This window comes from Drosophila guanche, unplaced genomic scaffold, assembly GCF_900245975.1.
Source record: "Drosophila guanche unplaced genomic scaffold, DGUA_6, whole genome shotgun sequence".
NCBI lineage: Eukaryota > Metazoa > Arthropoda > Insecta > Diptera > Drosophilidae > Drosophila > Drosophila guanche.
In genome coordinates, this window is record NW_022995747.1 from 2356569 (window position 1) to 2383423 (window position 26855).

Below are 26855 nucleotides of genomic sequence, written 5' to 3' on the forward strand. Positions count from 1 at the left end.
TGTGGTGAGTCAATTGGCCTCCTTGCCATATGCCCATAGCATAGCGCCGCCTCCTCCACCACCACCATTGAGAGTTTTTTCTCACATGACACAATTTGCATTTGTTGTTTCTGCCCCCTTTATTTGTTCATTTTATTGAAACAAGGCAAAGGCGACCTCTTTCTGGCTGTTGTTGCTGTTAATTTGGAGGTTTCATCGCCGTCTCCCTCGCCCCAGCCCCACCGCTGACACACATAATTTCTGTTGTCTCTCACTCTCCTCTCTTTTTATCTGTCTTTCTGCCAAAAGCGAATAATAAACAGTGAGTAAATAAAAGCCTGGCTTATACGCAGCGAATGTGGCCTCAAAGTCGGGTAGCGCCTGACAGAGCGAAAAAAAAGCAGCAGGAAAAAGTCAAACAAATATTGAATTATTTTTTTTGGTGGCAAAAAGGCAAAGAGAGAGAGAGAGAGGGAATAAAATTAAGAAGAAACAAATACAATTTGTGCGTAACTGTAAAGTGTGTGAGCGCTGAGAGCGAGAGCGAGAGCGGGCGTCGTGTCGTGCGTCGTGCGTCGTGCGTGACTCGTAAGCTCTCTTCTCGCTCCACTCTCCGCTCTCTCTCGCGATCTTCGTGCGTGTGTGTCGCTCTTTGGCACTTTGTTGACTTTTGGTTTTATTTTGACTCAGATTTCTGCGTGAAACCGAAACGTCAGAGGCGGCCGCGATGCGTTATCGTAGTAAATACTTTTGCTGTTCCCCTTCTTATTTTTTCGTTGCGTAGTTTTTTATGGCTTTTGGCGGTAGTTTTCGGCGGTGCGAGCCGACCCAAGCACGTGCTGTTGTTTTCGGCAAAAAGCAAATCTAAGTGGATTCGTCATGTCATGTCATGAATGAAAGTATTTTCTACGGCCAGGAACTGCCAAATCAAGTCCAAGTCTTTGGCAGCATTATCATTACATTTTACAGGCAGGCAAAGAAATCCAAGGAAAATGTCGAGGCAAAAACATTTAACAGCTTTCCTTTCGTGTACATTTTGGGTAGCGGCCCGCATCGTTTACATAGCCGAATGGCGCTTTAAACATTTCGTTTTTTTCTATTTTATTTGTTTTTCTATTCCCCCCAGCCCCTTTTGGGTGGCTTGTCTCACGTCCGAGTGCCTCCACTCCACGCCTTTTAGAGGCTCATTTGCACAAATTACTAGCATTGCGACAACGGCCAACAGAGACAGCAGAAGCAGCAGCAGCAGCAGCAACAATGCAATTGTCTGAGGCAACAATCCGCAGGCCGGGCCAAAAGGAAAAGCCAAAGCCAAGCCGAGGCTAACGACAAAAACAGAGGCGGAGGCGAAGGCGAAGGCGGAGGCAGAGACACAGACGGTGGCAGAGAAAAGCCCAAGAAGACATTGTCACCACATTCCGGGAACGGAAGCCAGCCGGCAGCCAGCAGATTGGCTATCGCCCCACCCCAAGCAGCTCCCTGTGCCTGCTGCTGCCCGGTCTCGAGCCTTGCCTTGCCTGCCTAGGAGTCATGAATAAAAATCGTATTAATTCCGCGCCAATGTCGATTTTGTGTGTCTTCCACTGCCTTTCCGCCCGGCGTTTTCTTTTCTTTTCTTTCTTTTCTACTATTTGTTATTTGTTATTTTTGCTGGCCGCGCGGTGTGCTCTGTGCCACAAGGGCCACTGGGAGACGCGACAGGAGGCCTCAACTTGAACTTGAGCGACTCTTCAAGGTGTGCCCGCCCCGTGGGCTTATTGGAAATGCGCGGACATGAGCCGCCTCAGTGGCCCAACAAGGCAGCAAGCAGCAGCAGCAACTTCAAAGTGCTCTGGGGGCGAGTGCTTTTCCCCAGGCAGTTCTCCGTTTCTGTTTCTGTTTCTGTAGCTGCACCTTGCCTTTGGGGGCCTACTGTACTTGGCCGAAATGTCATTAGACATTGGCCAACGTTGTCAGCTGTGTGTGTGTGTGTGTGTATCTCTCCATTTCCATTTCCACTTTCTATTGTTTGCTTTTTGTTAAGGGGAAATTGATAAATCGGCGAAATTCAATTTGAAAAGTTGCCGTTGTACACGTGACGTGATAGGATTTCCGCAAAGCTTCCCACTCACACAATAAAAAAGTGGCCAAAAGCAAATGAAGTTAGCAGCAGCAGCCCACAGAGCCGGCTCAGACCAGCAGCAAGCGGCCAGCAGTCACTGACAAGAGCAATAAGCATGTGACAGGCAGTCGAAAGGGCGTAACAAGCTGGCAGTTGTCACACGGCACATGGACATGGAAGTTAGATGCAGAGAGACAGGGCTGCACCTGCCACAGGTAGCTCTGGGCGGACATGAACGCATGCAAAGTACGTTGTGTATGTGGGCTAGAGCCACTGCTGTTGTCGCTCAGGTGTCACCGCCATCGCCTCCAGCTGCTTAGCATGCAGAGCGCCAAGCGTCAGGAAGCGTCGCGCAGAGTCTCGCTGCTGCAACAATTTAGCGGTACTTGGCTTGGCCATGGGAATTACCCACTGTCGCCTACGGGGGCACAGTGGCAAACAGCAAAGGAATTATTGATTATTGAAAAATATCAGCAAAAAAAACAGAATCGAAGAGAAAGCGCAGCAGAAAAGGAGAGTTTCGAGTGGGTTTCCTGTAAACAAAAAAAAAAACATTCAAATGTTCTATCGATATTCTAGCCACTGTGCGAGCCGAGCTGCTGCGGCACATTTGGCCTAGTCCAAGCCGCTGGCGGCACTTGTACGTGCGTTTGCTTTTACAGTTACCGTGCACCGTGCACTCTGGCTAAATGGGTTGCACACACACACACAGAGAGAGAGAGAGAGGCAGCCCCCATCCCATGCCATCAAGCTGGCAATGCCGTCTCCTGCATTTTGATGACCCGCTCGCTGCCGCATGGCCAGCATTTAATTCAATTAACAAATCGCAACAGTGACAGTCCAACGCAAACAAGAGGAAAAGCTCGCACCGTTCCGTGGCACTTTAATTATCCCACCAGGGAGGGAGCAAACAGAGGGGTAAAAGAAAAGCGTGGAAGAGGGAGGAAGACCATTTAACCCACGCGGACTCTGCACTTGATTACCTTCGTTACTCCCCGTATCCAAAGCCAAGTGTTTGACGCTTGATTTAATGAAGAGTTCGCAAAAGTCAAGGTGAGAATCCCTGGTTGCACGGGGGCGTGTTGCATATTGCATTTAGAATTTGCATTTGCATTTGCATTTGCCTTGCCAATTGGCCAAAAAGGAACGTGACGCAACAATTTCAGCAAGCCAGCCCACAATGATGGATCCTGTAGGTCACCGAAATGAATGACACAGCCCCAGGGCACCGAGCAGGGAACTGCACTCCACTTCAGTCTAATTGCCACAGTTGTGGCACTGCCACGCTGCAAGTTGAAGTTGAAGGAACTGAAAATGCAATCCAATTGTGGCCACCGCAGGCAGCCCCCAACGAACGAATGAAATAAGCCAAATCACTGCTTGGGCCGCTAGAAGGCTGCAAATCTGTAACTGTAACTGGAAATTATAATGCGGTGCGGTGCGGTTTGGTTTGGTTTGGGTTTCCTTTGGCCAACTGACTTTTGTTTCTGTTGGGTGGAGCGGTGTGGATGGAGTCTAGTGTGGAGTGTGGAGTGTGGAGCGGACTCGAGTGGAGCCATTTGCTGTCAGACATCAGTGCCAACACCCGCAGCGTTTTTGCCATTTCAATTGGAAACAACTCAATCAAATTGCCTCAGACCTGGCCGGAGTCCGGCGACCCAGTCATTATGCAGCCGCCTCCCCCTACCCACACACACATTCGCTCCTGCCACAGAAACAGAACAATTCAATCTAATTTCTGCACATTTCTTGTTCTACGAACATTTGCGTCTTGCCTGCGCCGTTGCATGTTGCACTCGATGCAGCACTCCAGTCCGTTGTCCCTCCTCTTGGCCAATTCGGGCAGCTTTCGGTCATAAGTGTGCACGTTAAGTTTTATTGCGCAGAGGCGCAGAGAATCGCAAGACGAAACTTTAATTTATGAGCTACGGCTGCTGTTGTTGCTTGTCAGAGATCTCCGTTGATTCTTTTTTTTTTTGCTACAATACTTCGACTGTCCGTCGTTGTGTGCCCCCATTCTCGGAGTGGACACAGTAGCCGGGGCCACTAAAAATTTACTAGCTGACGAAAATGGACCATTTTCATTGGCCCCTTTTTTTCGTGGGGTTCCGTCGCAGTCTCCCTGTCCCGTCCCCTTCCCGCACACTCGATGTGTTTTTCAACAGCTTGTTTCGCCCATCAACGTCAACACATTCGTTTTAGATTCACTGTCCCGCCGCCCCACACACGCCTGGAGCTCCCACCATCTAACCCTAATAGTACGAGAATATTGGCCAAGTATTTTTCACATCAGTGCCGTGGGGTCGGGTGTTGATGGGTCGATGGTTAGAGTGTTGGGTCTTGGGGCTTGGGGCTTGGGGCTTGGGGGGTGATGCCCATTAATGCATTTGGGCATAAATAATGCAAGATAAAACTCGTCGTGGAGTGGAGTGGAAAATGCATTTGAAAGTATAGCCAAAAGAAGGCAAAAGAAAATTCTAAACAATCTCAAATGCAGAATGCAAATGGGCTAATGAGGGTTTTGTCTGATATTTGTACTACGAGCTACGTACCATTATTTGCCATACAAATTATGGTCTTGATTGTTATGCCAATTCGGACTATTCAAACTATTCTCTAGACTCGACTGACCACAAGAGGGGAATTCATGACCCTACACACTCTGCTCTAAACCGCATCGATTCGGTTCCCTTCTCCGCACGAAGCGACTTCTTGGCCAGTGAACGAAGCACAGCAAAATAGACTCTGGCTCTGACTCTAACACAAATCATAGCCAAAAGACCTAAAAGGTAACGTCAGGCACCAAACGAAAATGCAAAACAAAAACTGCATTGGCAATGGCATTTTGGTGTTTTTTGTTTTTTGTTTTTTGTGTGTTTGCTTTTTGTTTTTGCGCTCCGATTTGAATGCAGAAATAAAATTTTACGATCAAACAAACTATTCGTGCAGAACATTGGGAAATTGTGTTTACGTTCATTGGAACGGTGTCTGGGCACTGGATACTACATAGAGGGGTCCGACTCTCTCTCTCTCTCTCTCTCTGTCTCACCTTCATATTGGAGCATGTATCTTTCCGTTTTTGTTTTGTTCTGGTACCTAGGCCGACGACTGGGCACTGGGGGACTGTTCACTGTTGGGGTGAATGCGAAATGCGAATGCATTTCAATAATTTGCCCGTCGAGGGGCCGCCGCTTAGAAAATTATTATAAATTTTCTCTCTCTCTCTCTCTCTCTCTCTCTCTCTGTTGGTCTCTCCCCCAATGTTACCCTTCCGTCGCCCTGCCCCTTGCTGCATTTGCCATTATCGTTGCCTTGCTGCTGGCTGGCTTTGTTTTTGTTCTGCTTCAATAATAATTTTGACCCACTTTTGCGCTCGACTTGACTTTTTATTGTACTGAAATTAAGTATTATTATTTTTTTTTTCTTTTATTTCTCTGCTGTGTGCGATGGCTGAGGCTGCTGCTGCTCTCCGCGTATTTTTGAGGGCAAGACAAACACAGTCGCTCACAATAATATTTGTACATACGTGTGTATATTCTTTTGGCAGCACTGTGAACAAAACAACGGGGTAAATATTTTTCAAGTCTCGGCTAATTGCCGGCTGGGATTCAGAATTCTTCTACTCTAGTCTGCCTGCTTCTTGGCTACGATCCGCAGCTGAATTGGCCTGCCCCCACTTGCTATTGTTGTTGCTTTATACATTGTCGTGCACTTTGATGATTGTTGTTGTTGCTAAAGCTAATTTCTTGACGTCACCTGAACTTGTTGTTTATGCAGTTTTCGTCATTGGAATGTCCCAGCTGAAGGGTAGCCAGAGATTCTCAACCAATTTGCATTGGAAATTGCTGGCAAACTCGGAAACTCGGAATAAAAGGGACGAACTTTGAGCGAATGGCTTGACTAACACTAAAACCAAACCGAATTATCATTCGGGTCAACTTTTCTAGGAAGGACTTCGAAGGACTTTTGTCTAATCTATTCTATTGAATTAATTATTTAAATAAAATTCCAAGGAGTGCAATGCGCAGATATTTATAAGATATATTCACAGCTCTTTATAGGGTATAGGCCGATTCGTTGTGTTATCATTGTTTTTGTTTTTGCTTGTGTTTGGCTTGCTTTTTGTTTCGCAACGGTAAACTCGTTTGTAAATTATTTTTATTAATTTTGTGTTGTTGTTCTTTTCTTTTCTGTTCTGTTCTCTTTTTTTCCATTGCAATTTTCTCATATTGTTTGTTTTTGCAATAAACAACAACAGCAGCGGCACCGGCAGACTGCTGCTTGCCCCCTTGCTGTCCCCCTGCTGCATCGCAGTTAATCATTGCAATTACAACAGGCAGCAGCGACAGAGCAACCTGGCCAATTGACGCTTACACGCTTCCATTAGAGACGAGCACGACCGACTACAAATGGGTTTGACAGCGGGTGACGGGGGGGGCACTAAGGATCATTCGAGCGTTCAAAATTAGCACTGACGCAGCAACGCATTCGCCGCGTAAATTGACATTTACGCGATAATTACGCGCTTATTATATTTATTACCACTTTTTTCCGCATTTAATTCGCTTGCCACTTTTATTTCGAGCCTTCTGTTCTTGTTCTCTGTACTTTATGGTTTTTGTTTTGAGTCGTTTGTAGGGTATCTTTTGTGTCGTACTTTGAAGCTTTTTCTGCATTATTTTCCTACTTCGTGTCGTTGTGTCTCCTCCGTGTTCTTTGTCTGCAATTACACTGCCATATTATGGCCCTAAATGACAGGCAGCAGGGCACTCGCCTGCGAGGGATGCCCGAAGATTTTTGCAGAGATTAGCCGCAAGTACAAAACGATTTTCAGATGTGTGTGTCTCTGGGGAAACTATTACCTCAATAACAACTATTATATGACTAAATCTGGAACTGAGCAGCAGGTAAATATTATTTAACTGTTGATTTGTTTACCCAGCAAATTATCATAAAAACACTTTGGGAGAGGGAAATGAAAGAAAAACGTTGCTCGCTTCGGGAAAATAGATTTCTGTTTACTGGAACTATCAGAGCAGGCACTCCTCATGTGAGAGGGGGGATGGTTGGCAGAGCGGTGAAGGGGTAAACTATGTAAATTAATAATAATAAAAAGAGAGAACGTTTTAAAAACAAAATACCAATGGGAAGGGGGGGAGGCAGGAAAGAAGCTCGCGCACGTAAACGAGAAAAGCATATTTCAGATAATGGCATGGAACTGGAACGGTACGCGGGAGCATGCGGGGGGCTTTTTGATATTACGTCGCATTACGTGAGAAGCGCGTGTCATTCGATGAGCCACGGGGGCGGTGGGAACGGTGCCGGCAGAGGCAGCAGCAGCAGCAGCGGCAGCGGGCTCCGTGCAAGGTGAGCGAGTTGTTATCATTACACGTGTGTCTCTCTCTCTCTCTCTCTCTCTCTCTCGCTCTCTGTATGGGAGGGGGTTGGCATATCAAAACATCAAGCCACATACAGAATATGGCGACGATAGACGACTGCACACACACACACACTGACTCAAGTGGGAGAGCTTATTTGCGTATCAGTGTGTGCGAAAACATACTATAAACGAAAAATACTTCCGCGTTCGCATTCGAGTTCGAACTCAATGAAACAATAACAACATGGATCTGGACTGCGACTGCGACTGAGACGGAGGGAATGGAATGGAATGGAATGACGGCGGCAGAGGCTGTGCGAGTAAAAGATAAACGAAACTGAAACAACAACAAAGTGCGACGTACCCGGCGAAAGCCGGCAAACGAGTACGTACGGCAACGGGTAGATGGTGGGGTGGGGTGTGTGGGTGTAACAGAAACAGAAACAGAAGGAAGAGCTGCAAAGAACTTAACTAAAATTGAGAGCTAACGGTAATATCAGTGCCACAGCTTCTACTTTTGTGAAACATTTTTGGACATTATTAAATAATTCTGTAATATTATTAGCTGCTATCCCATGTACTACAGGGTGTCAGATGCCGCTACAGAAATTTGTACGCTCTGCTCTGGGCTGGCATTGTAATTAATTAAATTAAACTGGCGCAGCGACTCGCACTGAACTCAATTGAATTTTATTTGAATTTTATTACAGACAACGGACGCAATGGAACTGAGCTGAACGGAATGGTATGGTATGGTATGGTTTGGCATGGAACGTGGTTGCTGTTGACTTTGGGCCTTCTCTTGGCGCATTGCAGTTTCTCTTTGCCGACAACGGCAACTATTTTACAATGATTTTTAGTTTTAGCTGCAACTTTTCCAGCTGTTTTGTTGTTTCGACTTTGGATGGGTCGTCGCTCGCATTTGCGACGCAATTGAAGTTCCATTTCCCCCCAAATGAATCCCCACCAACGCCTGGGACATGACGCGCCATATTTTGCCAGCTCGTTTGCGCTTTTTGTTTTCCGCTTCTGTGTTCTGTTCTCTCTCTAGGCTAGCCGCCCGCCTTTTGCTTTCTTTATTTTGATTATTATTGTTATTATTTTTATTATCAATTGAGAACGTGGCCGGCATTCAGCGATCCAATCCCCAGCCCCTGTCCCTGCCCAGCCTTTGCACACTCGACTAATAGTTTCGACAGCACAGCGGCGCGCGAGGCTTATCAATTAAAATTGAAATGGAATACGCAACAATCAGCGTGGCGATTCCCCCAGTTCCACAAAAGTCGCAAAGCGAATGCTCTTTACAGAAGCTTCACAGAATCTTCCAGGAATTTCCCAGACAGGATTAACTACTTGGCAGCTATGAATACTTCAGAACTTATTGCTCCCCTGATCTACATAAATTCAGCAAAGAAGATTGCTGCTCTGCTCTGCCTTTCACTATCATATTCTTATCGTTCCTTATCAAATGTTAGTATTATTTTGTTTTTGTCGTCAACTTCGACGTAGTCGTCGCGACGTCTGAGCAGACAGTAATTGAAAATTTGAATTATTTTGCAATCAGTTGTCGTTCCGTCCCGGCAGGCTAGGCCAGCCAGCCACTGAGCCACTCGTCTGTCTCGATGTCTGGCTGTCTGGCCGTCTGAGGGCTGGATAGAGTGGGTTTGGGAGCTCTTTATGTAAGTGCATTTACAGCTGTGGCGGCGTCTATGCTAAACAGCTGGGGCGTGGCATGGCCGGCAGCAGAGAGGCGCAGCACAGCACTCGGATAAGACACACTGAATGCAACGCGGCGGCTCAGACAACTCTATATGCGAGATATTTGTACATTTGTCCCTAGAATAATGTCCGTGACTGGCTGGGGACTGTCTTGTTCCGCTAATTTGTAGCCGCTTATAAATTATTGATATATGTACGAGTATGTAGACGCCACAGACGTTGCATATTTATGCAAAAACAATCGAAAAAGCAGAAAGCGGAATAATATATCTTTATACAACCAGGCAGCCAACCATTCATACTCGTATTTGTATCTGTTAGTTTTCTTTATGGAATCATCTACTCACTTGCTGTGGCCCGTCAGATGTGGTAGCACCTCAATACTGTGGGTGGTGGTGCGGCGACGGTCCCCACTCATGTCGGCGAGCCGGGCAAAGTCCGTGTCGCGATCCTGGTCGGCCAGGCGTGCCGAGCGTCTCGATTCGAGCAGACGCACCTCCTCCAGACGCTTTTTCAGCTCAATCGGTTCCTGCAGGAATGATAATGGAGACACTGGTTAGTCAGGCTTTTCGATGTCTTATCGCAATGTTTTGTTTGTTGTTGTTGTCGAGTCTGTGACTCATTTGTTTTAATTGTTGCTGTGCGAGTTTATTGAGCATCCCATAAAAAAATAAATGACTGTTAAATGTACTTAAGCAGACTTGCCAAGCGATTCTTAATTGAATAAATGGCAAAAAAAAGATCTAATGTGGTTTTCCCAGCCACCCCCCACAGTGCACTGTTCCACTGACACGCAAGGAAAATATCTACACAAAAAAATACTTTCATTTCTATTGCAGTTTTCCTGGAACACAAAAAAAGTAGGGCTCTAATAATTTCCGAGAAATGAAAACCAATTAAATGATAGTCACAACAAAATAACAATCCGAGGGAAATTCTAAGGGTGGGGTGCACTTTCAAGGTTAATTACAGACCACAATACAGGGCTCCATGTAGACATGGGGGGGGTAGGCATTATGCAAAAATCTGTGAGCTGGCGCGTGGGTGCTGTCAATGCTACTGCGCTAATTGAGAAACCACACTCTCTGGCAGATACTCGTAAATGTATCTTTACAACATGTAGATATATAATACATATATCTGGCGACCTTGAACGCTGCTAACTTGGGCTTTACAACAAATATTTGTCCAGACTTGCAACTCTTAGGGCATGCGGGGGTTTTGTTTTACGAGCATTTATTATGTAATCACCTTTGGTGCTTGCAGCATTTGTTTTCTTGCACAATCCGCTTGCAGGTTCAACAATTGATTGTGACACTTATAATGCCGAACGGCAGCAGAACATCTGCATTCAGTTATTGCTGCACAAGTATGTAGTGTGTCTTTAATTTATTTATACACAATTTTTCCCTCAAGCTTTTCAATTCTTTTATTTGTTTTTGTCACTTTGCACTGGCACAGTGCAACAAAATAAAATGAAAAACCAAATGAAAGTGTGTGTTTTTGCTTTTCCCTTTGCTGTGTTGCACACAAGATTTAATTTGTATGATATTTAGTATTTTTGGGTGCTAGATACTTATTACAACCGCGATTATCGATAAGATTGTGTGGCAGCTGTGCTGTGGCAACTAGATTGACATTTTCGCGTTTCCCGTTGAGCGGTTTTCGAGTCGTGTCGAGTCGAGGCCGCTTTCTGGCTTTCAATTTGTTGAATGTGATGTGCGTTGATTGGGCACAAAACGCCGGCCGGCAGCGGCGAAAGCGACAGCGGTATAACGGGAGCTGGGCGAATATGCGTCAGCGGCGGCGGGGCGGCGTATCCGTATCTGTCAGATACAACGCACACGCACTCTCACACACTCAAACAATCGCACACACGAACGCACACACTCACTCACACACAACGTTGACGTCGCAGCGGCGTGTGTTTATTTTTAATTATTTAAATTATTTTCTTGCTTTTTCTTTTTTTGGCCAACTTCTTCTTCGTTTTGGTTTGTGAATTTGGGGTACTAGGCCTCGTTCCTAATTTGTTTTTATGCGTATGCCGCCTCTCGCTCTCTATCTATCGCTCTCTCTCTATCACTGCGGAAACGGTGCGTAGCTGCGTATCTGAGAATCTCCGTATCTGTGTATCTCCACACGCACTCGCAATCGCAATCGCACTCGCACTTCTCACTTCGACGAACTTCACTTGCACTTTTCTCCCTTGTATCTTTCTTGTATTTTGTTTCGACTTGCTGGAGTTGTCGGCTGCGAACTTGCGAATTTTTAGCTGGCGGATATTGTATCTGTTTTGGGGCTGGCTGGCGGATGACTCTCTTGGCTGGTGCGAATCGTTCGCGCGCGCATTCAAGAATGATTCTGTGCGGTGCTCGCTGGTGCTGGCTGGTTGCTTTTGCCGCCGGTCCGCAGTGGACTCGGCTTTTGCGCTCGCTCGGCCGGCCTCGTTCGGCTTTGGGGCTTTCGTGGGGGCTTTGCGGCTCGGCTCTCTTTGGCACGCTCTGCTCTCTTTACCGTTCAGGTGAAGGCGGGGGAGACAACGACCACCACCCTGCTTGCGCTCTCGCTCTGGCCTTCGCCATCCCTTTCTGACATTCGCGAATTTTCCGGTTTCTCTCGACGTTTGTTTTTGTTTCTCTGCTTTGTGCTGGCCTTTCGCATGCTTGCCGTTTTGTTTATGTATCTCAATCCCTGCAACAGCCGTGCACTCGCTTCCGCTCTCGGCTCCTCTCACTCACTCACGAGGCGATGTGCTCTCTGCGCCGTCGCCGCTGCTCTACCATTCACTCAATCTCGCTCACTTCGCGAACGACTCGCGAAATGCAAACCTGAACGGCACCGAAAAACAACTCACTCGAAAGCGATTCACGTTTACGTAACTCAAGTAAAATGTACGGGTTTAGTTTATCGCTGTATATCTTTGAGCTTTTCCGACGTCCAATGTCCACCGTTGTCCGTTGTATGCTGCAGCTACCTGCGTCGTCGCAGTGCAGTCACAAAACTTGCTTTATATAATGTGTTTACGTTTACCTGTCGCCCGCTGTCCAACGTATCCCTCTCCCGCTCTCCCGCCCTCCCGCTCTTCGGTGTTCCCTGATCACGAAGCCTTTGTCGCTGCCGCTGCCACTGATCGCCGCTCACTGTTCGCTTTGATTTAAGAGCAATTAACTTTGACTTAAGAGAAATATTTCTGTTGTTTATGACGCGCCGGCCCGCTGACGATGCGATGACGAAACGGCAAACAGCAAACGGCAACGGCGCTTTTCGTTGGATATTCCTCATGCACAATACTCTTGCAGAGGGTTGATTAACTTTAGTTCAGACTGCCAGGCCATACTGTTAGTTCTCCCTGAACCGATCTACCTGGAAGTGTATTCCAAACTTCGACCTACACAACACGTGTTTTCTATTTGTTTGCCTTTCTATCTCTGTTTCTCACTTTCTGGCTTAGCCCATGCTGGGATTTTTGCACTTAGTAGGGGATTTTTAGGTTTAAGACTGTAATGCCATCATGTTTATGCAGTGTTTATGACGCACACAGTGACAGCAGTTGGAGCATTTACTCAACACGCTATGTGTCGGGCTGTGATGGGAAGACGAAGAGCGCGGGATGGGGAGGCTAATTTTTACACAGTTTATGCTGGGGGAAAGCCCTGCTTGGGGCCTGTTTCGAGGAAAGCTGATGATGATTCTTGACCTCAATCGGGGGCTATTGAGTGAGGTCCATCCGATCCCATGCCCTATTTGGGGACTATTCAAATTTTACGAAACAAGACGAAACCTTCTGGGCTTTGTCCTCGCAACTCCTGGGAAAGTGGAAACTTGTTTGTCATTTTGCTTGAAAACAGAGATTACAACCCCATGCCACAAAACCAAATGCAAGACAAACATATTTTTGGAGTGCGACGACTGGTCTTCTGCTTCTGCGATTATGCTGACCAATACTGGGTTGCTGATAGCACCTCTCCTTCACCGCAGTGCAGCTTATCAGAGACTGTGTGTGTATGTGTGTGTGTGTGCCCTTATTTCCTTCTTTGTTTTCATACCACACAAAAGTGGGCAAAACCGCACCCGAAATGCGAATGCAGCCTGGGAATTACGGTCAGAGAGCGATGCGATTACGTTGCCATGCCCCGTTGTCCCTTCTCCAACCCGACTACCAGACGGAATCGTCATATGTTTTCCACAGCTGATAATGAATACCGTACGCCCAGATAAGGGGAAACCACAAGGCTAGCAGCCTACATATGTACTTCTGCATAAGTATTTGTGTCTGCTGCCCGAACGAGTGAGGGAAAGGGCAAAGCAATTACGTTGCTTAAACAACAACAACTAAACAAACAATCGAATGAGCGCGGGGTCTTGGCTGGGGCTGGGGCTGGGGCTGTTGCTGGGACCGGTCCAGTTACCCTGCGTATCTGCAGTGGCGCATGCGCACAGATTTGTCACTTGCTGCTGCATCGTCACCATCCTCATTATGTTTATCAGGGAAACGTGCCAGGCTACCCTACCCCCTTCCCCTGCCCAGCCTGTCGCACCCCTTCGCTGCCACATTGATCATTTTGAAATGCGTGAACGCGTGCCGGAAACCTGAGGCGCATGCGCAATTTCGCCACGAAATCAGCAAAAATAAGCAAAACGAGCCAAAGATATTCGCATTCGCACTCGTAAATATCTCTGCACTTTGCTTTCGGGAAGCTCGAAAGCGCCAAAATGTTGTATGAGAGCGGAATGGGAATTGGGAATTGTGGTGCCTTTCGCTTACTGCTATTAAAAATGGGTCGGAAGTGGAGTCTAATTATGGAGAATCGATGCGGGTTAGATAGCCCAAATGGTGCTCAAATTTCTTTATATTCTACTGTGGAGCTCAGCTGCATGACAAGTGTTTAGAGTCTAGATATTTGCAAGCAAAAAATATGCAAAAAGATTCCTGGCGAACATGACGTGATTTCGATCCTCAGATATACTGAAAACTTTGAATAATTTTAAATTAACTTTACAAATGGATCCCAAGAATCTTTGATAACTTTACATAATATTACTAATGTTTTGGTGCTAAAAATTATCACGATTTTCAACACATATTATTAACACATATTGGGTCTCCAATTTCCACTTGATGTTTTCCTACAGGCACTTCTAATTGCTTTCACTTTATTTGCATTTGAAATAAACATGTATTTAGACGTGCTTTGACCATCAACCAGAAATGAAATGCATTTAATTTGCATAAAAAACCGTTTCATGACCAATTTCAACACTCAAAATAAAGTGTGTGATTAAATTTTGTAGGCTAGAACGTATAGGTAAAAGTCCTTTCTAGCCGCCAGGCCTGCCTTGCCCTCGACTTTCCTCTATGGGCAGTTCTACGAGTCTACTGCGATCACTCATTGCCTACATGATCATGTACAGCCCGACTGGCAACCCCCGGCACCCTCTTCAGCACTGCCTATACCGCCTGCTGGCTGCTGCCACCATTGACAGCCAGTTAAGTCCAATTAAAGGCTATCTGCCCGAACGTATCTACGCGAGTGCTTGTATCCCATTGACCGGCGAGCAAATTGCCATATCCATGTCAGACGAACTAAACTCCAGGGTCCCCCCCCGAGTGGGGTTTTCGCTCTGCTCATTTGTTTGACTACTAGGCCCAGGCAGGCCCAGAAGGTTGCTGCAGCTAATTGCCCATTACCCTGCCTCGGCGCTGGCAATTTTATTTGAGTTAACTGCAAATGCAACAGCAAAGACTTTCAAATGTCCAACGAGGTATGCTGCCAGCTGGCTTGGCTTGGATTGGCTTGGGCAATGATCTGCTACTCCGTCTCCATCTCCATCTCCATCTCCGGCTGCTGCAATTTTGCAAGAATACGCGAAGGCAAACACACGGACCACAGGGGAGTGGTGCGGCGTGGAGTTTGGAGCTTTGCCCACGTGCTGAGCAGCACAATTTGGGTTAATTGTCCCGCAAAATGCAACTCCCATTGTTGGCTGCTTAACGCCTGATATTTTTGACACTCGCTGCCAATATGATCGAGCGGGGAGCCGAGCCGCTTGCAGGCTGACTCAGCTGAGTCCGCGATAATAAATGTTTTTGCCATTGTCATTGGAAGCGCAAGGTCTGGTCTGGTCTCCTTTCGGATCCATCGGGCTTTGTGTATCAGAATTTACGTAATTTCCCCTGCACGATCATGCAACTTCTGGCTGCCAATTGCGATTCAACTTGGAAATGGAAAATCGAAATTGAATGACAAATTTGATTTGTATCGCATCGCATCGCATCGCACTTTTTGCACTTGGAGGAGTTGCGTGAGTGTGAGTCAATGATGGGGTTGGTTGGGCCACAGTATGCCGGAAGTTTTCTTCTTGTTGTTGTGCACATGTGAACATGAACATGGGTGTGGAGCCACCACTCCCCCCTTTCGACACTGTCCCTGCTCCCATTGAGTCACTCAGCAAAACGAAATGGAATATTGTGTTCGTTCGCATTTTTTGCTGTGTGTGTTCGCTGCTGTATCTAAATTGAAAGCCACTTAACCCATTTCGAGCATAATGCGAAACAGTTTGAGCTGTCTAATGGGCGCTCTCTTCAGCTTTATTGGTTGAGAGATGCGACGGCTGCCTGCCTAATGAAGTTTGAATAAACAGCAACACCCAGAAAACTCATTAAAGAAACTGTTTTTCTTTTGGATGCCACATCGGTTTGTGGGTCATTATATAAGTAAAGCAGATCGTCCGATCGGTTCGACTCACACTCACTTCTGTCGACTATGAGTGCGATTCGCTTTGCTTTCGCAATGAATGTTGGCCTGGTCAGGTCTCGGGCCTGAGATGATGCAAGCAAGCTGCATGGAGAGTGCCACCGAGCAGCGATCGATCTTTGCTCTCCGCTCAGTGGGTGGTGCTTGAGGGTTAGTTAAAGTTTAAAGTTAGTTATAGAGAAGACTGGCGAAGACTGGGTCTGTAAACTTTTCTACTATCGAATAACTATTGATAGCTCAATTGAGCAATTACTCTGGGCTTTAATTTGTTTACCTCTCTAGGAAAACAGCACTCACAAAACTTTCCCAAAACAAATGGAAATGCCTGCAAAGGCGATTCGAAAATAAAATGTAACGAAAAACACATTCGAGAGACTCCGCTTAAAGTTTCTAAGTAGCACGTACGTAACATGGCTAACGGGTAATTTGGCCCACAAACAACTGTTGTTTGTTGTTGTTGTTGTAGTTGATTGTTGTTGCGGTTTTTCGGAGTCAACGTAAATTCAAAACATAAACATAACTGTAATTGCGGAGTGTAATTGCAGCGAGTAGAAGCGGAAAACGAAAGTGCAGACTCGCTGCAAAGGCAAAAACGAAACCTCAGCGCAGGCTAGGACTCGGTCTTCGTATAATTGTAAGCCAAAAACAATTTTTAAATGCGTTACAATTTCAATCAAATGCGAATCAACATTTGTTGTAGCATTTTAGAAAGCCCATGGGGTGGGGAGACAGACTGTCGGAGAGGGTGGAGCGGGGGAACAATGAAATTGAATTTGATTTCTTGAGTGGCAGCGGCAGAGCCACCACTCGCAAGTGAAAGTAAAAACCAAAAAGCAAAAACCAAAACAAAACAAAAAGTGAAACAAAAAAGCAGCTTCAACAGCAAAAACCTCTACAACGACTCCTCGGCTTTCATGGGTATTATGAAACGCAAGTCAGTCAACCAGCTAGTGGAAATACACTAGAAGTTGGTAGATGGAAGAGGCAGTGTGGCTGTGGCTGAGGCTGAGGCTGAGCAGGAGGCCTCTGTGCAGACTGGCAAGTCATGCAAGCCCCTGCGCAGGTGCGAGAAACTTTCAGCAGCCAACGGCATTGACTCTCCACCACCGGCACCAACAAAATCGAATTGAAATTCAAATTCAAATTTGATTCGCGACTCGATGATGTCGTTGTTCGCACACTTGTTGCCGTTCGAGAGCGTGTCTGGGGGCCATAGACGCATGCGCATACGCATTAGCGGGGTAATTGCCGCAGCACTTGCCTCAAGATTGAGTTGTCCAAAGTTGAAGGATCCCCAAATCGATAGCAACCTCGATTGTGGCAACCCTGAGTCGAAGGATCTTCAATCTTTGCCCTTTTACAGTCTGAACAATTATTATTTTTCAACGTTTTCTTGTGGCTAGGCAAAATGTTGCTTGGGGCAAGCCACTGCTGCAATTACCGTTATGTCTAAGGTGCGACTGTCTCTGTCTGGGGGCGAAGCTGGCTACCTGCTGATTTCCAAACATTAACTTAATTTTTTCTCTCATTTTTTCTCCACCGTTGCCTAGGCACTGGAATTAATTATGCGTTTGCGCTCAATTTGCGGGAGCGTCTGACGGGGGCGTTGTGGCAGGTGAAAGATTTGCGGGTGGCAACTCCCAACTCTCGAATTTCGACACGGTTGGGGCTCGCTCTCCCTCTCCCAGAGTTGCACAGCGGCTAGGCCTGGCCCGAGCCCGAGCCCGAAGCACTCTTGGGCAACATCTTTTGGGCCTGTCGGGCTTACAGCTTGCTGCTTCTTGAGTGCATCGCAGGTGGCATTCTCTGCTCGGCTCAGCAATAAAGATTTTAATTAAACGATTGGCTGGGCCGTCCCAAAATTGATGACCAAACCACAGGGGGGAGGCATGTTCGAAATAACAAATTGGGTTTGGCTCTTTTGCACATTGCAATTTATGTTTTTTGTCTAGTGTGAGATTTTGTGAGGATGCAGCGTGAAAATATCAGAAAAGTGTCTAAGTTGCCGAGGATTTTCGGCAACAATTGGCTTAAACTTTCAAAGAATTTTTCAATTATAGGAACCATCTGGAGTATGAACAATCTAGGCTCTGTCTATTGTTTCACGCAGTTGCTTTATTCAATTAAAAATGAGACCTAATCTAATCAACCTGCCTTGCTGCTCTGGCTATAACAATTTGCCCACTGCTTTATGGCCTTTTTCACGCACACAAAAGCCAAGGAATCTGCAGACATACAAGCGGCGAGTATCTGCTAATGCCAAGGTGGCAAAGTATCTATTAGATGCCGTTAGCCTCTAACTGCCATCGTTTTATTCGCTGGCAACACGCAGTACAGTCCAGTCATATAAGTAAGCCTCCCCCCGCTCAGAACGGTGGCTGGACTACAATTACTGGCGACAGGCGCAGGAAGCGGCAAATTAGAAGAAAAATTGCATTCGGGGATCGGATCCAGTCGCATTATCCTGCGGCGGCCAGTCGTCGTCCAGCAGCGATTAGCCGCCAAAGCTGAATGCCATAATTTCCGCGTTTGACGTGTGGCAAGCACGCGAATGAGTGCCCACTGAGTACCCTGTAATCGTAGACCAGAAGGCTGTATGGAATACAGATCTTAAATCAAACGAAAATCAGGAAAAAGTGTGAAAATCTTTTACAATAAAATTCGCATTGAATTTCTGTGCTGTCAGACTTTTACTGACTTGCTTTAAAGGGTATCTAATGGGCTTCTATTTTCTGCCATAAGCCCGACTCCTAGTTGTTTTCCACACGGAAGCGGCTCGGCTCGGCTCGGCTCGGGCGTTTCTTTCATTGGAATGGAGCCATAAAAGTTAATGATTTTCGAATTAGTTGTTTGATAAGCCATCCCCAAAATGGCCACGAACATGACAAATTTCTGTGTGGAGTTTTTTTTGTGGAAAGTTGAGTGAAGAGTTGGGTGTAGCACAGGCACAGACCGTGTTATTATCTTTATGCATAGATACAGATACGAGTTAGTGCTGGCTCTGGCAGTCGAGTAATGAGCATGAATGTGGGCCAACTCATGTCGAGGCTATGCAATTATGCTCAAGAGCGGAGCACTGGAGTTGCCAGAGAACTGTGCCAAGGCGGTCCGAGATGGAAGATGGAGCTAGAGAACGGTGCCTCAACGCACTCGAATCTGAAAAACAAACCAACCAACCGCCAGCATAATAATTATTTTGTTTCACTTTTGACATTTGCCTGCATCCGCGTCTGCCGCTGCTCCACTCTGCTGCCACTGCCCCTCTGTGTTGCTCTCTATCTGGGCAATTGTATCTTTGGCCTGAGAACAATGAGACATAACACTAAATTAGCATTAGCATTAACCCGGAAACTTACGCAGCTGCGCCTGCACTGCCTTCTCCATGGAGACTGGCGGGTGTTGCACGCTGCCCCAGCCGCCCAGACCCAGTCTGACTCATGTTGCAGGTGTGGCCCGTCCCAGTTGGTTGCTGGAGTTGCAAATTAACTTGTTTGCCATGCCATTAGATGCCGCAAATTTATGGTTTATATGATTTTGGTCAACCAAGCAAGAAGTGGGTCGCCATCGTCGTCGTGCAAATGCTGAGAAGAAAAATCCTCCACATATATTTTCCAGCATTCTTTTGCCACCGGCTCGTGGCACTGTGGCGCTGTCTGTGCCTCTGTGTCTGACCCACTTGCCAAACGGAAAGTGAAAACATGCTGGCCTTAATTGATATTTGGGCCATTCATTCGCTTATAAAATTTGCAAAAACTAACAAAAACCAAAACCAAAAGCCACAATGCAAAGTTCGCCTCGTTGGAATGGGATTTTGGCATGCCAAACGAGTTGGAAAGTGCGAATTTTTGCACGTCTCGGCATTAGCATAAGCCAAAAGCACACACAAAATAAAACAAGAAGCAAACAGTAAAACCAAAACAAAAATCAAATCTACAAAAGACCTTCCATAGAGACCAAAAGTGGAGGAAACCATTTCGAGTTGTTTTATGCACGAGATATAAAAGACAAAAACAATAATAAAATATTTATATTTATCTACGAAGAGCTTCATTAGCGTGGCGAGCGTGGAGACATCTTGATTGTGGACTTATAAGGAATTAGCTGGTGCCTTAGCCCAATTTTCTACAGAGATATGTAAATGGATTACAGATGGATTGGGTATTACTTCACGGAGCTGATCTACAAATGATCCCAGAGCTATCTAGATTCTTGATGGAGTTACTTGAAGACTGATTCCCGTAGCCAACTCCGATTGGTACTCCAACTTCACACCATTTTAACACTTTCGCATGGCTGCGGACATGGAGCATGAGTTCAAGTCCGAGTTGGAGCTCGCGCCACTTGGCGGCAAAGCCAAACAAAATAAAAGCATCTCCATGGCTCTTGGCTCTTGGCTTTTGGCTGCGATGCCGCAGCAAGTCGCGTGTATCTTATGTGTCGGCGTTGCTCGACGGTGCAAGCAGCTGCTGATGTGCTACGCAAACAATGATTGGCATTTGTTGTTATCTCTGCTGCTGCTTCAGTTGTTGTTGCTGCTGCTGCTGCTGCTGCTGCTGTCGAAGCAGATGCTAGGGAAGGCAGCAACAGCAACGGGGCCGATGCATCGGCGGGCAGCTTTGAAAACTTTTGAAATTGTTGCCCATTTAGCTATGATACGGCAGCAGAGCTGGGGCATGTGGCATGAGCAGAAGGCACTTCTTGAAAATAACTTAAAGTGCATGGAAACTAAAGTTTAATTAAGGAATCTCTTCGCAACAGAGAGGCGCACTGTGAGCTCTTAAACTACATAAAAAAGAGAGGAGTGCCCAGCACTACTTACCAACTGGCATGGTAAGGATTACCTGGATCACATTACACGAGTGTTCCCCCTTTATGTCTTGTTTTTATACGCACCTGTAAAGAGAGTAAACAGAAAAAAGTGGGTTACAACTTGGTTTGATCGCTCAATAAAGCGTTGGCAAACAAATGTTGCATTTAAATTGCCACAGCAGGAAACCCAAAAACGATTTTAGAGTTGGTTTTTCCGCGGCAGCTGGTAAACACCTGTAGGCCACAAATCGTTCGGTGGGGCAGCGCACCCGGCACCCGGCAACCGGCGAATGTTGCAGAAAAATATACACAAATGTGGACGGGAGGGAATTGTTTAAGTTGTTGCATAAAGCAAAGTTGCTCCCAGAAGCAGAAGAAGAGAAGAAACCGCTTGCTGCCAGTTGCGAGCTTTGCCGTGCGAAAAAAGTGAAAGTAATGCAACAAAGTTACAACAACAATGTGGCCAAAAACAGTTGCCAATAAGCCAAAAACAACAACAACAACAACAACAACAACATCGCAGAAGTTGCATGAGGATGGGTGGGTAGTGGCAGCAGAAAAAAAATCCATACACAAATTTCCACAGGTGAATGAATTTGTGAAGAGAAAAAACCAAAACCAAAACAAAACCAACTTCAATCTGCAAAAATTGTTGCCAAAAGTATGATTATATTTCATGTCGAATGCCAGACATCTTCCACACAGAGAGACCACAAATTCCACGAAAAAATACCTCTGGCAGCTTGCAGTCACAGATGGGAGATGCAATGGGAGGATAAAGGAAACATTGTAATTGAGTCAAAGCTGATGCTGCTGGCTGTTGCTTGTTGGCTTGGCCAAAAAGTTGAGTTGTCAAAAAACTAACGAGCGGCAGCATAAAATCATTAGCCATAATGCACGAGAAATACACAGAGAAACAGAGAGGAGAGAAGAACAGCAGCAGCAGCAGCAGCAACAGCAGCAGCAGCGATGGCTGCGTTTTGCATGCGAATGCGGAAATGTTTGCTCTGTTCCCTGCGCGGAGGGTGGACGAAGGGGACTGTGGCGGTGTCTAGGTAAACACAGGCAAAACACAATGGTTACCCCGTGTGTGGGTTTATGCTCAAAATGAGGTAGATTTGCCGCTGTTTATTTGCCTAAACTGTTAGCGCTAGTTTGAACATGACGAGACTTGGCTATCAGAGTGGCTGTCGGGATGGCTGGCCTTCCGCTATTTATCTTGTAGTTACGGCCTGACAATTGAACAAAAATTCAGATATGCTTGTACACGTAAAAATAAGATGTTTGGGAAGGGGAAGTGTGGAATTGTGGAAGTTTCAGAGATATTTGTGGGTAAAGATATTTAATATAATTATATTTCAGCTTAAAATAAATACAGAAAGGCTGCCTGCTGCCTGCTACCTACTTGGATCATTTCTGGGAATGATTAAGAGCTGCATAACATTGACCTTTGACCCAGCTAGCAACGCACACACACATGGAGAGAGGGAGGAAGAGTAAGCACTTGACTCACATAAATACACAAAGCTATGCGTATCTGCAGCCATGTTTTTTGGTGCCGCTCAACACCTTTTTATATGCCCGGGAATTCTCAAGCATTCTGACCGCAGTCCAATGATTATCTTCTCTGCTGCTCCTCTGCTGCTCTCCGCTGCTCCTCCGCTGCGACCGCTCCATCCACTGCTGCTCTCCGCTGCTCACAGCTGCGTCACAGATCTGAGCTGCCTTTGCCCGTGCCGTCCCCACTCGTATTTACTTTGTTTTATCTTTGTCGCTGTCGCTGTCTGTCTTTGCCTCTGCCTCGGCGTGGCATAATATTTTACACAGGTTCAGGTGCTCAGAGCGGCCTAATTAGAGGCACACACACACAGACAGACTAGGAGCGACACTGGGACTGCTTTGCGGCCACTTAATTTCGAGAAAACTTGCATGTAATTAAAGGCGAATACTTCAGCGGGAGCGGCTGCTAATTTATTCAAACTCATCGTCGAGGTACCCGAAAAAAGGGAGAAAAAACGAAGAAACCTAAAAATATACCTACACGTGCAGGCATGCACCCAAGAGAGTTTTCCGCTGCCCTCTCTGCTCACTCCCTTTACCAAGGGGTTTTCCGTGTGTGCGTGGAAATGTTAATGGGTTCATTTGCCTGTCTCGAATCTCTTTCAAGTGCATTTATTTAAATTTAACGCCTTGGTCCAAGCATCGTGTGTGATGGGTTTTTTTATGGGTAAATAAAAGAGCCATGACTGATAGGAATATTGCTTCAACTACTTCGATTAATGGCACAATCTGCCCCTGACAGACACAATGAGATGGCGTGGCAATGATTTTGAGTTGCCACAATCGCTGTCAGTGACATTCATTTGGTAATCGGCCATTGCATCACAGCCCACCGAGGGCACCTGCATAGATAACTGCCAGTTCAACTGTTGCTGCATAGATAACGGGCAGTAACAAAAAGAGAAAACTTTTGCTCAATTGGCAGCGACGCTTCAGCCTCAGTCAGTTAACGTTTTTTTATCAGTAAAATTGTTTCGTAATATTTTTGGCTTGCGTCTTATCAGCCAGCCAAGTGTCACAAGCCACAACATGCAACAAGCCAGCAAGCCAGCCAACTTCCGCTACGAGTTATCAGCGCTCACGTGCCTGTTGCACAGAACACACTTCTTGCTGCTGCTGCTTCTGGCCTGATTAATGGCTGATTATGGCTATCTGGAGGCAAAAAGCATTCAGCTGCGTTCCCTTTTGCTTAGCCTCACCTCACCTTGCCGCAGTCTCTGTCTCTGTCTCTGTCTCCGCGGCACACGTGTCATTTGCAAATCGCGACTTTGGCACGTCCCCATTTGCGGCGTCGACAGATTTAGCGCATGTCACAGCTGTAGGTGGTAGGGTAGAGGGGTGTGTGGGTGCAGGGGGGGCACAGCTCAAGCTTGGAGCCTGCCATTGTTGACTGGTTGACATTAATCTCAATTTTTGTATTTCTCGCACAGCTGCGTGCACTTGAGAAAAAATCATTACACAAATTTCGCTGCACTTTTTTGTTTTTTGCGCAGAGTCTCCGTCTCCGACAATTGTTCGTGTCTTTTGTGGCTTTTTGTTTCTAATTAGCTCATTATAAGTGATTTAATTGCCGCATTCATTGTCGATTCGATGCATCTCAAGCGCATCTCTAACTGCGCAGTTAACAATCAAATGAGGCAAGGCAGGGTGGGGGCTCTTTGGGTCTGTGGCGCGTGAGGTTCAATGAAGCTGCCAGCTGACACTCATAGAACTCTTTCAGCAGATTAGAATTCTATATGCAAAATTCCATCAAGCTTGGAGAGTTCTTTATTTATTTTGAAAAGTTTTTAGTGCTATGTCCAGCCACGGCTGACACACATTGCCTGAAAGTTTTTTTATTTCATTTACGAAAAACTCTTCACCGTTGGCCCCCTCCACTGCCGGTGAAAATGCTTGAAATGCTTTTTATGCACACGTTCCACGTTCCAGGTTCCACGTTCCACAACGAGGAAATCTTTACGAGGCACATCTGCAGCATAAAGTGTCCAAGAGCGACTGTCTGGGCAGGGGCCAGAGTTGAGGCTGGAGTTGCTGCTGCCTCTGTCTCTGTTTCGACTTGTTTTAGCTGGCAATTAATTACGGCCAGTAGCAGCAGTTGACAGTTGTTTGGGCTTGGAGCCTGACTCCGTGTGTCTTGTGTGTTTCTTGCGTCTTGCGGCTGCTTTACTATTTGATCTTTGCTATCTTTCGATGGCGAAACGTGTAGATGCGTGGTGGAGAGAGAGAGAGAGAGAGAGAGACCAGGAAGTGTATGCCAAACGGTCCTCAAGTGCAACGAATTAACAGCAACAGCTAAAGTCACTTATAACGTCATGCCCAGCATGTCAACGCCTGTGTGGCATTTTTTGTTTGAAAAATATTACAGAAAGGCAAAAGGCCAACGTGACATTTGTGTGTCAAGTTAATTGGTTTAGAAATCCAGGGGAATTCGAGCAGTTTTCAACTCTTGACAGCCGGCGCGACCCCTCATCATATTTATAAGTCATTTATTGTGTGGAGACACACACTAACCCCACACAGATACACTCATTAGCCCAAGAATTCTACACCAATTTGTATACATCTTTTTGTATCTCTCTTTCTTTCTCTCTTTTCTTTTTTGTTGCTTTTGGGAATGAGGTCAACTTTGTGAAAAGGCCTACAAAATGCAGCAGCAAAACAAACAGAAAGGGAGGAGAGAGAAAAAAAGAATTGACGAAGCGTTAAGCAACTAACTCCGTGGCAGGTTGGCTGTGTGGCATGGGGCATGGGGCATGGGGCAATCAGCCAGCCAACCACAGCAGCAGCAACAATCCCTTGTTTATGCAACTCACGCAGTGAAAACTGTACAGAAAAATGTTTCCTCCGTCAGTTTTGCGTTTTGTTTTACACTTTCCGAGGCGGGGGAGTGGGTTAATGGGAAAACTTTGGATTCAATTAGAGACGAGGGCTAAGGGCACAGCGACAGATCCAGATACAGTTGGGGCATTCGACTGTGAAGTTCAAATTACAAATTGGGCAACATTTCGGGCATTGAGCAACGAAAATCTATCACAGAGAAACGAGAACATTTGCTGAACTCTTGACCCCGCTCCACTCCACTCCACTCCACTCCATTCCAATTCAATTAACCAGCCAGGGTCATAATTATGTAATATTTCAGAATTTTCAGCATCGAGTGAGTGGCAGAGTCTGGGCCCAAGGTCTCTCAGTCAGCCTTTTGCCATCCATTTTGGCTGTCAGCATTTGGGTCTCTAAGCCGCAGAGCAGACTAAATGAAAAATGAAATGAGCAACAGCAGACAGAAATTGTTTACAAAACGATACGCTTGGCCCCGGCGACACACGGAGACCCCAGAGCCAAAGTCAGCGCTGGGGCGAAACTCCCAGAACTCGAACCCCGAACCCCGAACCCCGAACCCCAAAAGCCAAAACGACGAACGGGGTTGGGGCGCAGGCGCAGCGGCAGGGGAGCGGTTTTACTTTTTCGTTTACCGTTTTGGTACCGCTTGACGCTTGCCACATAAATTTTGCAGCAAAAACGGGGCCTTTGCATATTTGCGTCGCCTGATTAATTTATAAATATTTCTTGATACTTTTTTCGCTCGTTTTTTTTGTTATTTATCTGCAGACATTGTAGCTGTATCTCGTGTGGAGTGGAGAGTGCCAATGAGAGCCTCTTTAATGGCTTTGGCGCATCGGTTGTGGAGCGGATCGCAGCATGTTCGCACCCCTGTCGATGCATATCTTTGACATTAGCCAACACTCACGCGGAACAAGGCTAAAAAGTGTCCGTAACACTGCCCCGAACATGCAATTTTCCAATTTGCTTAATTGCTGCATTTTTTCTTTGCTTTGCAATTTTAGGAGCGTTGTAATTTCCTTTATGTGTTGAAAATTCCTTAGCAGCCATGATCCACATTTTCACGTATTCAAATGTGTCACATATTTCTTTTTCGTAATTTGTGTGCGGGTGTATCGCCCATGACAACAGCCATTAACCAAAATTCAACATTTACATATGCCAATCGAATGCAGCTGCACACCATTCATGTATCTATGTGTGTGCCTCTCTGGATGTTGCCACATGGCTGCCAACACCCACACTTTAACCTTCTCTTGCATCAATTTAAGCAATTTAATTAGCCATGAAGGCCTACGTGAGTGAGTGACGGCCAGAATGAATCACTTAGCCGCATGCCGCTTGCTAATAACTTTCAAAGCCGCTTGCCACATTAATGGCCGACAAGTTTGTATTCATTTGTGGCCCTTTTAACCCATACAAAAGACAACATTTGGTGGCCTGCAACTAATTAGTGCCTGGGAAAATGGAATACCATTGCTACAGATTTATTCCGAATTTAAGGTATTCCTCTGGCCGCTTCCCTTCCTTCGAGTGATGACAAATTTCGCTTAAAGCGAGTTTCATCAAGTATTTAAAAAGAGACTTGACTGGAGCATCTCAAGATTGATTCACTCGAGTGCCACTTGAAAGATGCCCATTTCGGGTTATCCAGAGTGCATGTTAAATTAATTATGCGTTGAGAATAACGACAGAACACGAGAACAGG

At 46.1% G+C, this 26855-nt stretch overlaps 1 protein-coding gene across 3 annotated transcripts in view; it reads right to left on the minus strand.

Annotated features, from left to right (window-relative positions):
• LOC117583591 (ell-associated factor Eaf) overlaps window positions 1–26855 on the minus strand; it is a 116050-nt gene that overhangs the window by 49859 nt on the left and 39336 nt on the right. For 2 of the 3 annotated variants that reach the window (XM_034271980.1, XM_034271981.1), the window contains exon 2: window positions 9527–9708. In XM_034271980.1, the coding sequence (XP_034127871.1) occupies window positions 9527–9708 (182 nt within the window). Of the gene's footprint in view, window positions 1–9526; window positions 9709–10430; window positions 10592–26855 lie in introns of those variants that run through there. The other variant, XM_034271982.1, reaches the window with a different exon arrangement.